The sequence below is a fragment of the Oncorhynchus clarkii genome, chromosome 18 (assembly GCF_045791955.1).
Source record: "Oncorhynchus clarkii lewisi isolate Uvic-CL-2024 chromosome 18, UVic_Ocla_1.0, whole genome shotgun sequence".
In the NCBI taxonomy this organism is placed as follows: Eukaryota; Metazoa; Chordata; class Actinopteri; order Salmoniformes; family Salmonidae; genus Oncorhynchus; species Oncorhynchus clarkii.
The window spans coordinates 909,729-923,165 of NC_092164.1; the positions used below are offsets into that span (position 1 = coordinate 909,729).

The 13,437-nt window shown below is 47.8% G+C and overlaps 1 protein-coding gene across 2 annotated transcripts in view; it reads right to left on the reverse strand.

Annotated features, from left to right (window-relative positions):
• Positions 1-13,437, reverse strand: part of LOC139372813 (FERM, ARHGEF and pleckstrin domain-containing protein 1-like) — a 114,711-nt gene that overhangs the window by 16,412 nt on the left and 84,862 nt on the right. The window contains exons 14-16 of one of the 2 annotated variants that reach the window (XM_071112619.1): positions 11,060-11,244; positions 9,563-9,649; positions 663-796 (exon numbers count right to left, since the gene is read on the reverse strand). In XM_071112619.1, the coding sequence (XP_070968720.1) occupies positions 663-796; positions 9,563-9,649; positions 11,060-11,244 (406 nt within the window). Of the gene's footprint in view, positions 1-662; positions 797-9,562; positions 9,653-11,059; positions 11,245-13,437 lie in introns of both variants that reach the window. The other variant, XM_071112618.1, reaches the window with a different exon arrangement.

Genomic DNA, 13,437 nt, shown 5'->3' on the forward strand with positions numbered 1-13,437 from the left:
GATGGGTCGTCCACCAGGGTCTCTGATGGGTCGTCCACCAGGGTCTCTGATGGGTCGTCCACCGGGGGTCCCTGATGGGTCGTCCACCGGGGGTCTCTGATGGGTCGTCCACCGGGGGTCTCTGATGGGTCGTCCACCGGGGGTCTCTGATGGGTCGTCCACCGGGGGTCTCTGATGGGTCGTCCACCGGGGGTCTCTGATGGGTCGTCCACCGGGGGTCTCTGATGGGTCGTCCACCGGGGGTCTCTGATGGGTCGTCCACCGGGGGTCTCTGATGGGTCGTCCACGGGGGTCTCTGATGGGTCGTCCACCAGGGTCTCTGATGGGTCGTCCACCAGGGTCTCTGATGGGTCGTCCACCAGGGTCTCTGATGGGTCGTCCACCAGGGTCTCTGATGGGTCGTCCACCAGGGTCTCTGATGGGTCGTCCACCAGGGTCTCTGATGGGTCGTCCACCAGGGTCTCTGATGGGTCGTCCACTGGGTCTTTTTATGGGTCATCTACCAGGGTCTCTGATGATGATCAGTCACTGAAGAGTGGTGCTGAAAACATGGACGTACACACACACACCCACCCACACACACACACACACACCCAAACATCCCCTCACCCACACACCCACAACACATCCCCCCACCCACATCACACACACCCACTCCTCACCATTGCTGCAGCCTCTGCTCCACCTCTTTGAGGAAGGCCTGGTGTAACTGATAGACTGGATCATAGTTGGTGTTGATCAGAGTCCTCACTGAGTCTGGCAGGATGTCCTCTTTACCCAGCACAGCCTGGAACCACTGAGACACAACACAGCTGTTAGACTACCTCTTTACCCAGCACAGCCTGGAACCACTGAGACACAACACAGCTGTTAGACTACCTCTTTACCCAGCACAGCCTGGAACCACTGAGACACAACACAGCCTGGAACAACTGAGACACAACACAGCTGTTAGACTACCTCTTTACCCAGCACAGCCTGGAACCACTGAGACACAACACAGCCTGGAACCACCGGGACACAACACAGCCTGGAACCACTGGGACACAACACAGCCTGGAACCACTGGGACACAACACAGCTGTTAGACTACCTCTTTACCCAGCACAGCCTGGAACCACTGAGACACAACACAGCCTGGAACCACTGAGACACAACACAGCTGTTAGACTACCTCTTTACCCAGCACAGTCTGGAACCACTGGGACAACACAGCTGTTAGACTACCTCTTTACCCAGCACAGCCTGGAACCACTGGGACACAACACAGCCTGGAACCACTGAGACAACACAGCTGTTAGACTACCTCTTTACCCAGCACAGCCTGGAACCACTGGGACAACACAGCTGTTAGACTACCTCTTTACCCAGCACAGCCTGGAACCACTGAGACAACACAGCTGTTAGACTACCTCTTTACCCAGCACAGCCTGGAACCACTGAGACAACACAGCCTGGAACCACTGAGACACAACACAGCTGTTAGACTACCTCTTTACCCAGCACAGCCTGGAACCACTGAGACACAACACAGCCTGGAACCACTGGGACACAACACAGCTGTAAGACTACCTCTTTACCCAGCACAGCCTGGAACCACTGGGACACAACACAGCCTGGAACCACTGGGACACAACACAGCCTGGAACCACTGGGACACAACACAGCTGTTAGACTACCTCTTTACCCGGCACAGCCTGGAACCACTGGGACACAACACAGCCTGGAACCACTGAGACAGCACAGTCTGGAACCACTGAGACAACACAGCTGTTAGACTACCTCTTTACCCAGCACAGCCTGGAACCACTGAGACACAATACAGCCTGGAACCACTGGGACACAACACAGCTGTTAGACTACCTCTTTACCCAGCACAGCCTGGAACCACTGGGACACAACACAGCCTGGAACCACTGAGACAGCACAGTCTGGAACCACTGAGACAACACAGCTGTTAGACTACCTCTTTACCCAGCACAGCCTGGAACCACTGAGACACAACACAGCCTGGAACCACTGAGACACAACACAGCTGTTAGACTACCTCTTTACCCAGCACAGCCTGGAACCACTGAGACACAACACAGCTGTTAGACTTCCTCTTTACCCAGCACAGCCTGGAACCACTGAGACAACACAGCTGTTAGACTACCTCTTTACCCAGCACAGCCTGGAACCACTGAGACACAACACAGCCTGGAACCACTGAGACAACACAGCTGTTAGACTACCTCTTTACCCAGCACAGCCTGGAACCACTGAGACACAACACAGCCTGGAACCACTGAGACAACACAGCTGTTAGACTACCTCTTTAACCAGCACAGCCTGGAACCACTGGGACACAACACAGCCTGGAACCACTGGGACACAACACAGCCTGGAAACACTGGGACAACACCGCTGTTAGACTACCTCTTTACCCAGCACAGCCTGGAACCACTGGGACACAACACAGCTGTTAGACTACCTCTTTACCCAGCACAGCCTGGAACCACTGGGACACAACACAGCTGTTAGACTACCTCTTTACCCAGCACAGCCTGGAACCACTGACACAACACAGCCTGGAACCACCGGGACACAACACAGCTGTTAGACTACCTCTTTACCCAGCACAGTCTGGAACCACTGAGACAACACAGCCTGGAACCACTGGGACACAACACAGCCTGGAACCACTGGGACACAACACAGCCTGGAACCACTGGGACACAACACAGCTGTTAGACTACCTCTTTACCCAGCACAGCCTGGAACCACTGGGACACAACACAGCCTGGAACCACTGGGACACAACACAGCCTGGAACCACTGAGACAACACAGCTGTTAGACTACCGTTTTACCCAACACAGTCTGGAACCACTGAGACACAACACAGCTGTTAGACTACCTCTTTACCCAGCACAGCCTGGAACCACTGAGACACAACACAGCCTGGAACCACTGGGACACAACACAGCCTGGAACCACTGGGACACAACACAGCCTGGAACCACTGGGACACAACACAGCCTGGAACCACTGAGACAACACAGCTGTTAGACCACCTCTTTACCCAGCACAGTCTGGAACCACTGAGACAACACAGCTGTTAGACTATCTCTTTACCCAGCACAGCCTGGAACCACTGGGACACAACACAGCCTGGAACCACTGAGACATAACACAGCCTGGAACCACTGAGACAACACAGCTGTTAGACTACCTCCTTACCCAGCACAGCCTGGAACCACTGGGACACAACACAGCCTGGAACCACTGAGACAACACCGCTGTTAGACTACCTCTTTACCCAGCACAGTCTGGAACCACTGGGACACAACACAGCCTGGAACCACTGGGACACAACACAGCTGTTAGACTACCTCTTTACCCAGCACAGCCTGGAACCACTGAGACACAACACAGCCTGGAACAACTGGGACACAACACAGCTGTTAGACTACCTCTTTACCCAGCACAGCCTGGAACCACTGGGACACAACACAGCTGTTAGACTACCTCTTTACCCAGCACAGCCTGGAACCACTGACACAACACAGCCTGGAACCACCGGGACACAACACAGCTGTTAGACTACCTCTTTACCCAGCACAGTCTGGAACCACTGAGACACAACACAGCCTGGAACCACTGGGACACAACACAGCCTGGAACCACTGGGACACAACACAGCTGTTAGACTACCTCTTTACCCAGCACAGCCTGGAACCACTGGGACACAACACAGCCTGGAACCACTGGGACACAACACAGCCTGGAACCACTGAGACAACACAGCTGTTAGACTACCGTTTTACCCAACACAGTCTGGAACCACTGAGACACAACACAGCTGTTAGACTACCTCTTTACCCAGCACAGCCTGGAACCACTGAGACACAACACAGCCTGGAACCACTGGGACACAACACAGCCTGGAACCACTGGGACACAACACAGCCTGGAACCACTGGGACACAACACAGCCTGGAACCACTGAGACAACACAGCTGTTAGACTACCTCTTTACCCAGCACAGTCTGGAACCACTGAGACAACACAGCTGTTAGACTACCTCTTTACCCAGCACAGCCTGGAACCACTGGGACACAACACAGCCTGGAACCACTGAGACATAACACAGCCTGGAACCACTGAGACAACACAGCTGTTAGACTACCTCTTTACCCAGCACAGCCTGGAACCACTGAGACACAACACAGCCTGGAACCACTGAGACAACACAGCTGTTAGACTACCTCTTTACCCAGCAGAGTCTGGAACCACTGAGACACAACACAGCCTGGAACCACTGAGACAGCACAGTCTGGAACCACTGAGACAACACAGCTGTTAGACTACCTCTTTACCCAGCAGAGTCTGGAACCACTGAGACACAACACAGCCTGGAACCACTGAGACAGCACAGTCTGGAACCACTGAGACAACACAGCTGTTAGACTACCTCTTTACCCAGCACAGTCTGGAACCACTGAGACAACACAGCCTGGAACCACTGAGACACAACACAGCTGTTAGACTACCTCTTTACCCAGCACAGTCTGGAACCACTGAGACAACACAGCTGTTAGACTACCTCTTTACCCAGCACAGCCTGGAACCACTGAGACAACACAGCTGTTAGACTACCTCTTTACCCAGCACAGCCTGGAACCACTGGGACAACACAGCTGTTAGACTACCTATTTACCCAGCACAGCCTGGAACCACTGAGACACAACACAGCCTGGAACCACTGAGACACAACACAGCTGTTAGACTACCTCTTTACCCAGCACAGTCTGGAACCACTGAGACACAACACAGCTGTTAGACTACCTCTTTACCCAGCACAGCCTGGAACCACTGAGACAACACAGCCTGGAACCACTGGGACACAACACAGCTGTTAGACTACCTCTTTACCCAGCACAGCCTGGAACCACTGGGACACAACACAGCCTGGAACCACTGAGAAAACCAGCTGTATAGGTAGTGTAGCTGGGGGGGGGGGGGGGTCTACAGGGCACCAGCTGTATAGGTAGTGTAGCTGGGGGGGGTCTACAGGGCACCAGCTGTATAGGTAGTGTAGCTGGGGGGGGTCTAACCAGCTGTATAAGTAGTGTAGGTGGGGGGTCTACAGGACACCAGCTGTATAGGTAGTGTAGCTGGGGGGGTCTAACCAGCTGTATAGGTAGTGTAGCTGGGGAGGTCTAATCAGCTGTATAGGTCGTGTAGCTGGGGGGTCTAACCAGCTGTATAGGTAGTGTAGCTGGGGGGTCTAACCAGCTGTATATGTAGTGTAGCTGGGGGGGTCTACAAGACACCAGCTGTATAGGTAGTGTAGCTGGGGGGGGTCTAACCAGCTGTATAGGTAGTGTAGCTTGGGGGTCTACAGGACACCAGCTGTGTAGGTAGTGTAGCTGGGGGGTCTAACCAGCTGAATGGGTAGTGTAGCTGGGGGGGTCTAACCAGCTGTATAGGTAGTGTAGCTGGGGGGTCTAACCAGCTGTATAGGTAGTGTAGCTGGGGGGGGGTCTAACCAGCTGTATAGGTAGTGTAGCTGGGGAGGGGGTCTACAGGACACCAGCTGTATAGGTAGTGTAGCTGGGGGGGTCTAACCAGCTGTATAGGTAGTGTAGCTGCGGGGGGTTTTAACCAGCTGTATAGGTAGTGTAGCTGCGGGGTCTAACCAGCTGTATAGCTAGTGTAGCTGCAGGGGGTTTTAACCAGCTGTATAGGTAGTGTAGCTGCGGGGGGGTTTAACCAGCTGTATAGGTAGTGTAGCTGCGGGGGGGTTTAACCAGCTGTATAGGTAGTGTAGCTGGGTTTTTTTTAACCAGCTGTATAGGTAGTGTAGCTGGGGGGGTCTAACCAACAGATGATCTGCCACTGGCTGTTGGCATAAACCATCCTGTTCTTCACTCTCTTTCTCTTCCTCCCTCTCTTTTATCCTCTCTCTCTCTGTTATTACTAGTCTAACCATTGTTATCACTAGTCTAACCATTGTTATCACTAGTCTAACCATTGTTATCACTAGTCTAACCATTGTTATCACTAGTCTAACCATTATTACTAGTCTAACCTTTGTTATTACTAGTCTATCATTGTCATTACTAGGCTAACCATTATTACTAGTCTAACCATTGTTATCACTAGGCTATCATTGTTATTACTAGTCTAACCATTATTACTAGTCTAACCATTGTTATTACTACTCTAACCATTGTTATTACTAGTCTAACCATTGTTATCACTAGGCTATCATTGTTATTACTAGTCTAAACATTGTTATTACTAGTCTATCATTGTTAGCCTCCAGTATTTATGCTGCAGTAGTTTATGTGTCGGGTGGCTAGGGTCAGTTTGTTATATCTGGAGTACTTCTCCTGTCCTATTCGGTGTCCTGTGTGAATTTAAGTGTGCTCTTTCTAATTCTCTCTTTCTCTCTTTCTTTCTCTCTCTCGGAGGACCTGAGCCCTTGGACCATGCCTCAGGACTACCTGACATGATGACTCCTTGCTGTCCCCAGTCCACCTGGCCGTGCTGCTGCTCCAGTTTCAACTGTTCTGCCTTATTATTATTGGACCATGCTGGTCACTTATGAACATTTGAACATCTTGGCCATGTTCTGTTATAATCTCCACCCAGCACAGCCAGAAGAGGACTGGCCACCCCACATAGCCTGGTTCCTCTCTAGTTTTCTTCCTAGGTTTTGACCTTTCTAGGGAGTTTTTCCTAGCCACCGTGCTTCTACACCTGCATTGCTTGCTGTTTGGGGTTTTAGGCTGGGTTTCTGTACAGCACTTTGAGATATCAGCTGATGTACGAAGGGCTATATAAATACATTTGATTTGATTTATTACTAGGCTAACCATTATTACTAGTCTAACCATTGTTATCACTAGTCTATCATTGTTATTACCAGTCTAACCATTGTTATCACTAGCCTATCATTGTTATTACCAGTCTAACCATTGTTATCACTAGCCTATCATTGTTATTACCAGTCTAACCATTGTTATCACTAGTCTATCATTGTTATTACCAGTCTAACCATTGTTATCACTAGTCTATCATTGTTATTACTAGTCTAACGACAGTTATTACTAGTTTTACCATGGTTACTACTAGTCTTACCACTTATTACTACTAGTCTTACCATGGTTACTACTAGTCTTACCATGGTTACTACTAGTCTTACCACGGTTACACCTAGTCTTACCACGGTCACTACTAGTCTTACCACGGTTAATACTAGTCTTACCACAGTTACTACTAGTCTTACCGCGGTTACTACTAGTCTTACCGCGGTTACTACTAGTCTTATCGCGGTTACTACTAGTCTTATCGCGGTTACTACTAGTCTTACCACGGTTACTACTAGTCTTACCACGGTTACTACTAGTCTTACCACTCATTTCTACCATGGTTACTCCTAGTCTTACACAGTTATTACTAGTCTTACCACGTATTGCTAGTCTTACCATGGATATAACTAGTCTTATAGTCTTACCACGGTTATTGCTAGTCTTACCGGGGTTATAGCTAGTCGTGTCACGGTTATAACTAGTCGTGTCACGGTTATAACTAGTCGTGCCACGGTTATAACTAGTCGTGCCACGGTTATAACTAGTCGTGCCACGGTTATAACTAGTCGTGCCACGGTTATAACTAGTCGTGCCACGGTTATAACTAGTCGTGCCACGGTTATAACTAGTCGTGCCACGGTTATAACTAGTCGTATCACGGTTATAACTAGTCGTATCACGGTTACAACTAGCCGTGCCACGGTTACAACTAGCCGTGCCACGGTTATAACTAGCCGTGCCACGGTTATAACTAGTCGTATCACGGTTACAACTAGCCGTGCCACGTTTATAACTACTCTTACCGCGGTTATAACTAGTCTTACCATGGTTATAACTAGTTTTCCCAGTGTTATAATTCATCTTACCACGGTTATAACTAGTCTTACCATGGTTATAACTAGTCTTACTATGGTTATAACTAGTTCTCCCAGAGTTATAATTCATCTTACCACAGTTATAACTAGTCTTACCATGGTTATAACTAGTTCTCCCAGAGTTATAATTCATCTTACCATGGTTATAACTAGTCTTACCATGGTTATAACTAGTCTTACCATGGTTATAACTAGTTCTCCCAGAGTTATAATTCATCTTACCACGGTTATAACTAGTTCTCCCAGAGTTATAATTCATCTTACCACAGTTATAACTAGTCTTACCATGGTTATAACTAGTTCTCCCAGAGTTATACTTCATCTTACCATGGTTATAACTAGTCTTACCATGGTTATAACTAGTCTTACCATGGTTATAACTAGTTCTCCCAGAGTTATAATTCATCTTACCACGGTTATAACTAGTTCTCCCAGAGTTATAATTCATCTTACCACGGTTATAACTAGTCTTACCATGGTTATAACTAGTTCTCCCAGAGTTATAATTAATCTTACCACGGTTATAACTAGTCTTACTACGGTTATAACAAGTCTTACCATGGTTATAACTAGTCTTACCATGGTTATAACTAGTCTTACCATGGTTATAACTAGTTCTCCCAGAGTTATAATTAATCTTACCACGGTTATAACTAGTTCTCCCAGAGTTATAATTCATCTTAGCACGGTTATAACTAGTTCTCCCAGAGTTATAATTAATCTTACCACAGTTATAACTAGTTCTCTCAGAGTTATAATTAATCTTACCACAGTTATAACTAGTTCTCCCAGAGTTATAATTAATCTTACCATGGTTATAACTAGTCTTACCATGGTTATAACTAGCTCTCCCAGAGTTATAATTAATCTTACCATGGTTATAACTAGTTCTCCCAGAGTTATAATTAATCTTACCACAGTTATAACTAGTCTTACCATGGTTATAACTAGTCTTACCACGGTTATAACTAGTTCTCCCAGAGTTATAATTCATCTTACCACGGTTATAACTAGTCTTACCATGGTTATAACTAGTTCTCCCAGAGTTATAATTCATCTTACCACGGTTATAACTAGTCTTACTACGGTTATAACAAGTCTTACCATGGTTATAACTAGTCTTACCATGGTTATAACTAGTCTTACCATGGTTATAACTAGTTCTCCCAGAGTTATAATTAATCTTACCACGGTTATAACTAGTTCTCCCAGAGTTATAATTCATCTTAGCACGGTTATAACTAGTTCTCCCAGAGTTATAATTAATCTTACCACAGTTATAACTAGTTCTCTCAGAGTTATAATTAATCTTACCACAGTTATAACTAGTCTTACCATGGTTATAACTAGTTCTCCCAGAGTTATAATTAATCTTACGATGGTTATAACTAGTCTTACCATGGTTATAACTAGTTCTCCCAGAGTTATAATTCATCTTACCATGGTTATAACTAGTCTTACCATGGTTATAACTAGTTCTTTCAGTTATAATTCATCTTACCACAGTTATAACTAGTCTTACCATGGTTATAACTAGTTCTCCCAGAGTTATAATTCATCTTACCACAGTTATAACTAGTTCTCCCAGAGTTATAATTCATCTTACCACGGTTATAACTGCCAGGTCCTTCTGAAAGGTTCTCTCTGTGGTGAGAAGCTCCTTGGCGATGAAGTAGGCCTTGTCAGTCGGACACTTCTGGAAGAAAGAGGGAGAAAATGTCCAACACAACATGAATACCCTCAAACACCAAGTTAGGCGGATTAGAGCAAATGGCGTTAAACTATTAGTCTTTCTTGTGTTTTGTTTCAGTCGAAGCATATATCCTGCTTCAGCTAACCATCCTCAAATCTCAATAGAAATGAGGAGGTTTTGGTGTAACGGCGACGTTACAGGCCTACTATAATATGCTATTATGTTCGGCTCAGTTATGTAACATCCTAACTCATCATAAGTCTTTGTCTGGCGAAATGTGATCTGGACAGACATCGAGTCAGCTTTGATCTAACTTTACGACATGAGCACCATTGTGAGAAGTGGTAATCTTCCATTTGTAATAATAATAATAAGTGATGAGTAGAACTATTAGATGTAGGCAACAGATCTTGATGAGATCTAGCCTGGTAAAGTGGGATAACACAGTTCCTTACAGACTCTCACTAGCCTGGTAAAGTGGGATAACACAGTTCCTTACAGACTCTCCCTAGCCTGGTAAAGTGGGATAACACAGTTTCTTACAGACTCTCCCTAGCCTGGTAAAGTGGGATAACACAGTTCCTTACAGACTGTCACTAGCCTGGTAAAGTGGGATAACACGGTTCCTTACAGACTCTCACTAGCCTGGTAAAGTGGGATAACACAGTTCCTTACAGACTCTCCCTAGCCTGGTAAAGTGGGATAACACAGTTCCTTACAGACTCTCACTAGCCTGGTAAAGTGGGATAACACAGTTCCTTACAGACTCTCACTAGCCTGGTAAAGTGGGATAACACAGTTCCTTACAGACTCTCCCTAGCCTGGTAAAGTGGGATAACACAGTTCCTTACAGACTCTCCCTAGCCTGGTAAAGTGGGATAACACAGCTCCTTACAGACTCTCCCTAGCCTGGTAAAGTGGGATAACACAGTTCCTTACAGACTCTCCCTAGCCTGGTAAAGTGGGATAACACAGCTCCTTACAGACTCTCCCTAGCCTGGTAAAGTGGGATAACACAGTTCCTTACAGACTCTCCCTAGCCTGGTAAAGTGGGATAACACAGTTTCTTACAGACTCTCCCTAGCCTGGGAAAGTGGGATAACACAGCTCCTTACAGACTCTCCCTAGCCTGGTAAAGTGGGATAACACAGCTCCTTACAGACTCTCCCTAGCCTGGTAAAGTGGGATAACACAGTTCCTTACAGACTCTCCCTAGCCTGGTAAAGTGGGATAACACAGTTCCTTACAGACTCTCCCTAGCCTGGTAAAGTGGGATACCACAGGTCTAACAAAGTAGAACAGTACCGTCCTCTGGGCTGGATCGCTCTCTCAAGAGTATGGGGACATGTCCTCCCCCCTCCTCCAATCTCTCCTTCACTCTCTCCCACCCTCCCTCCCTGAAAGACAAACCTTCCTCCGAACCTCGTCCTCGTCATCCGTGCGGACGTAGCCAGCGTCAGTGAACAGGGGGGATGAGAGGGGGGAGGAATGGGCGTTGATGGGCGAGGGCTGGTGCCCGTTGGAGCTCTGACCCGGGCCGAAGGGAAAGGCTTTCTGCCCGTTCACCACCACTGGAGGGCTGCCTGAGATCACACCTGGAAGAGAGGAGGGGACAAGAACGAGTCAGAGCTGCCTGAGATCACACCTGGAAGAGAGGAGGGGACAGGAACGAGTCAGAGAGATCAGAGCTGCCTGAGATCACACCTGGAAGAGAGGAGGGGACAGGAACGAGTCAGAGAGATCAGAGCTGTAAAGGGTCCTGTTGAATGTAATGTCATGTAAAAGTGTCCAGTTGAATGTAAAGTGTCCAGTTGAATGTAAAGTAATGTCAAGTGTCCAGTTGAATGTAAAGTGTCCAGCCAGGAGAGAAGCACAACAGTGGAACACAGCAGAGAGACGGAGGAAACAGCCTGGAGAGAAGCACAACAGTGGAACACAGTAGAGAGACAGAGGAAACAGCCTGGAGAGAAGCACAACAGTGGAACACAGCAGAGAGACAGAGGAAACAGCCTGGAGAGAAGCACAACAGTGGAACACAGCAGAGAGACAGAGGAAACAGCCTGGAGAGAAGCACAACAGTGGAACACAGCAGAGAGACAGAGGAAACATCCTGGAGAGAAGCACAACAGTGGAACACAGTAGATAGAGAGACAGAGGAAACAGCCTGGAGAGAAGCACAACAGTGCTGGCAGAAAAACAGCATTCAACGGCATAGAAGCTTTGAACATAGTCTGATTTATTTGTCATGTTTTTAATTATAAATATAATGTGTTGTCAGAGAATGTAATCAAACAAATGACAATGATGAGGATGAAGCGGCGGCCATGTTGGATTTGCAAAAGAACAGAAATCAGGATCAGGGCCGAAAGGAACAACAATGAGATGTCTATCTTGTTTACATGCCAGGAGTCAAGCCAAGCAGACAGCAAAGAGGAAGGGGGAGGGGGGTCAGACAGACTGATGATTTGGATGACTGCTGATACAGGGGGGAGGGATTGGGCTGGGTCGGTGTTCGGGGAGGGAAGAAGGAACATCAAACACGGCTGATAAAATAACCTTACAGCTCCTAACATTCTCAACGTGTATTGATCCTGACTAATCCACAAACTACTGATTAGTATTTCACCAACTAAGTGTACTGAGCTACATTTAGATATTTATTTAACTAGGCAAGTCAGTTAAGAACAAATTCTTATTTACAATGATGGCCTGGGAACGGTGGGTTAACTGCCTTGTTCAGGGGCAGAACGACAGATTTTTACCTTGTCAGCTCGGGGATTTGATCTTGCAACCTTTCGGTTACTAGTGCAACGCTCTATCCACTAGGCTACCTGCCGCCCTCATGGGCCTAACCCTAACCCTAACCCTCATGGGCCTAACCCTAACCCTCATGGGCCTAACCCTAACCCTCATGGGCCTAACCCTAACCCTAACCCTCATGGGCCTAACCCTAACCCTCATGGGCCTAACCCTAACCCTAACCCTCATGGGCCTAACCCTAACCCTAACCCTCATGGGCCTAACCCTAACCCTCATGGGCCTAACCCTAACCCTAACCCTCATGGGCCTAACCCTAACCCTAACCCTCATGGGCCTAACCCTAACCCTAACCCTCATGGGCCTAACCCTAACCCTCATGGGCCTAACCCTAACCCTCATGGGCCTAACCCTAACCCTCATGGGCCTAACCCTAACCCTAACCCTCATGGGCCTAACCCTAACCCTCATGGGCCTAACCCTAACCCTCATGGGCCTAACCCTAACCCTCATGGGCCTAACCCTAACCCTAACCCTCATGGGCCTAACCCTAACCCTAACCCTCATGGGCCTAACCCTAACCCTAACCCTCATGGGCCTAACCCTAACCCTCATGGGCCTAACCCTAACCCTCATGGGCCTAACCCTAACCCTAACCCTCATGGGCCTAACCCTAACCCTCATGGGCCTAACCCTAACCCTCATGGGCCTAACCCTAACCCTAACCCTAACCCTCATGGGCCTAACCCTAACCCTAACCCTCATGGGCCTAACCCAACCCAAAGTATACTGTCACAAACTACAAGTCTAAAGTGTGTATAAAAAATAAGCCCCCCCACGATAGTAAAAGTGCTGTACAGAATTAAAATATATAAATTGTACTCTAGATTTAGAAGGCTGATTGGCCTCCAGTTAAAGTAACGATTTATACGCCTCTAACCACGAGGGAGGTGCTAACCGTGGCAGGGAGCTAACCCTGAGGGAGGCGCTAACCGTGGCAGGGAGCTAACCCCGAGGGAGGTGCTAACCGT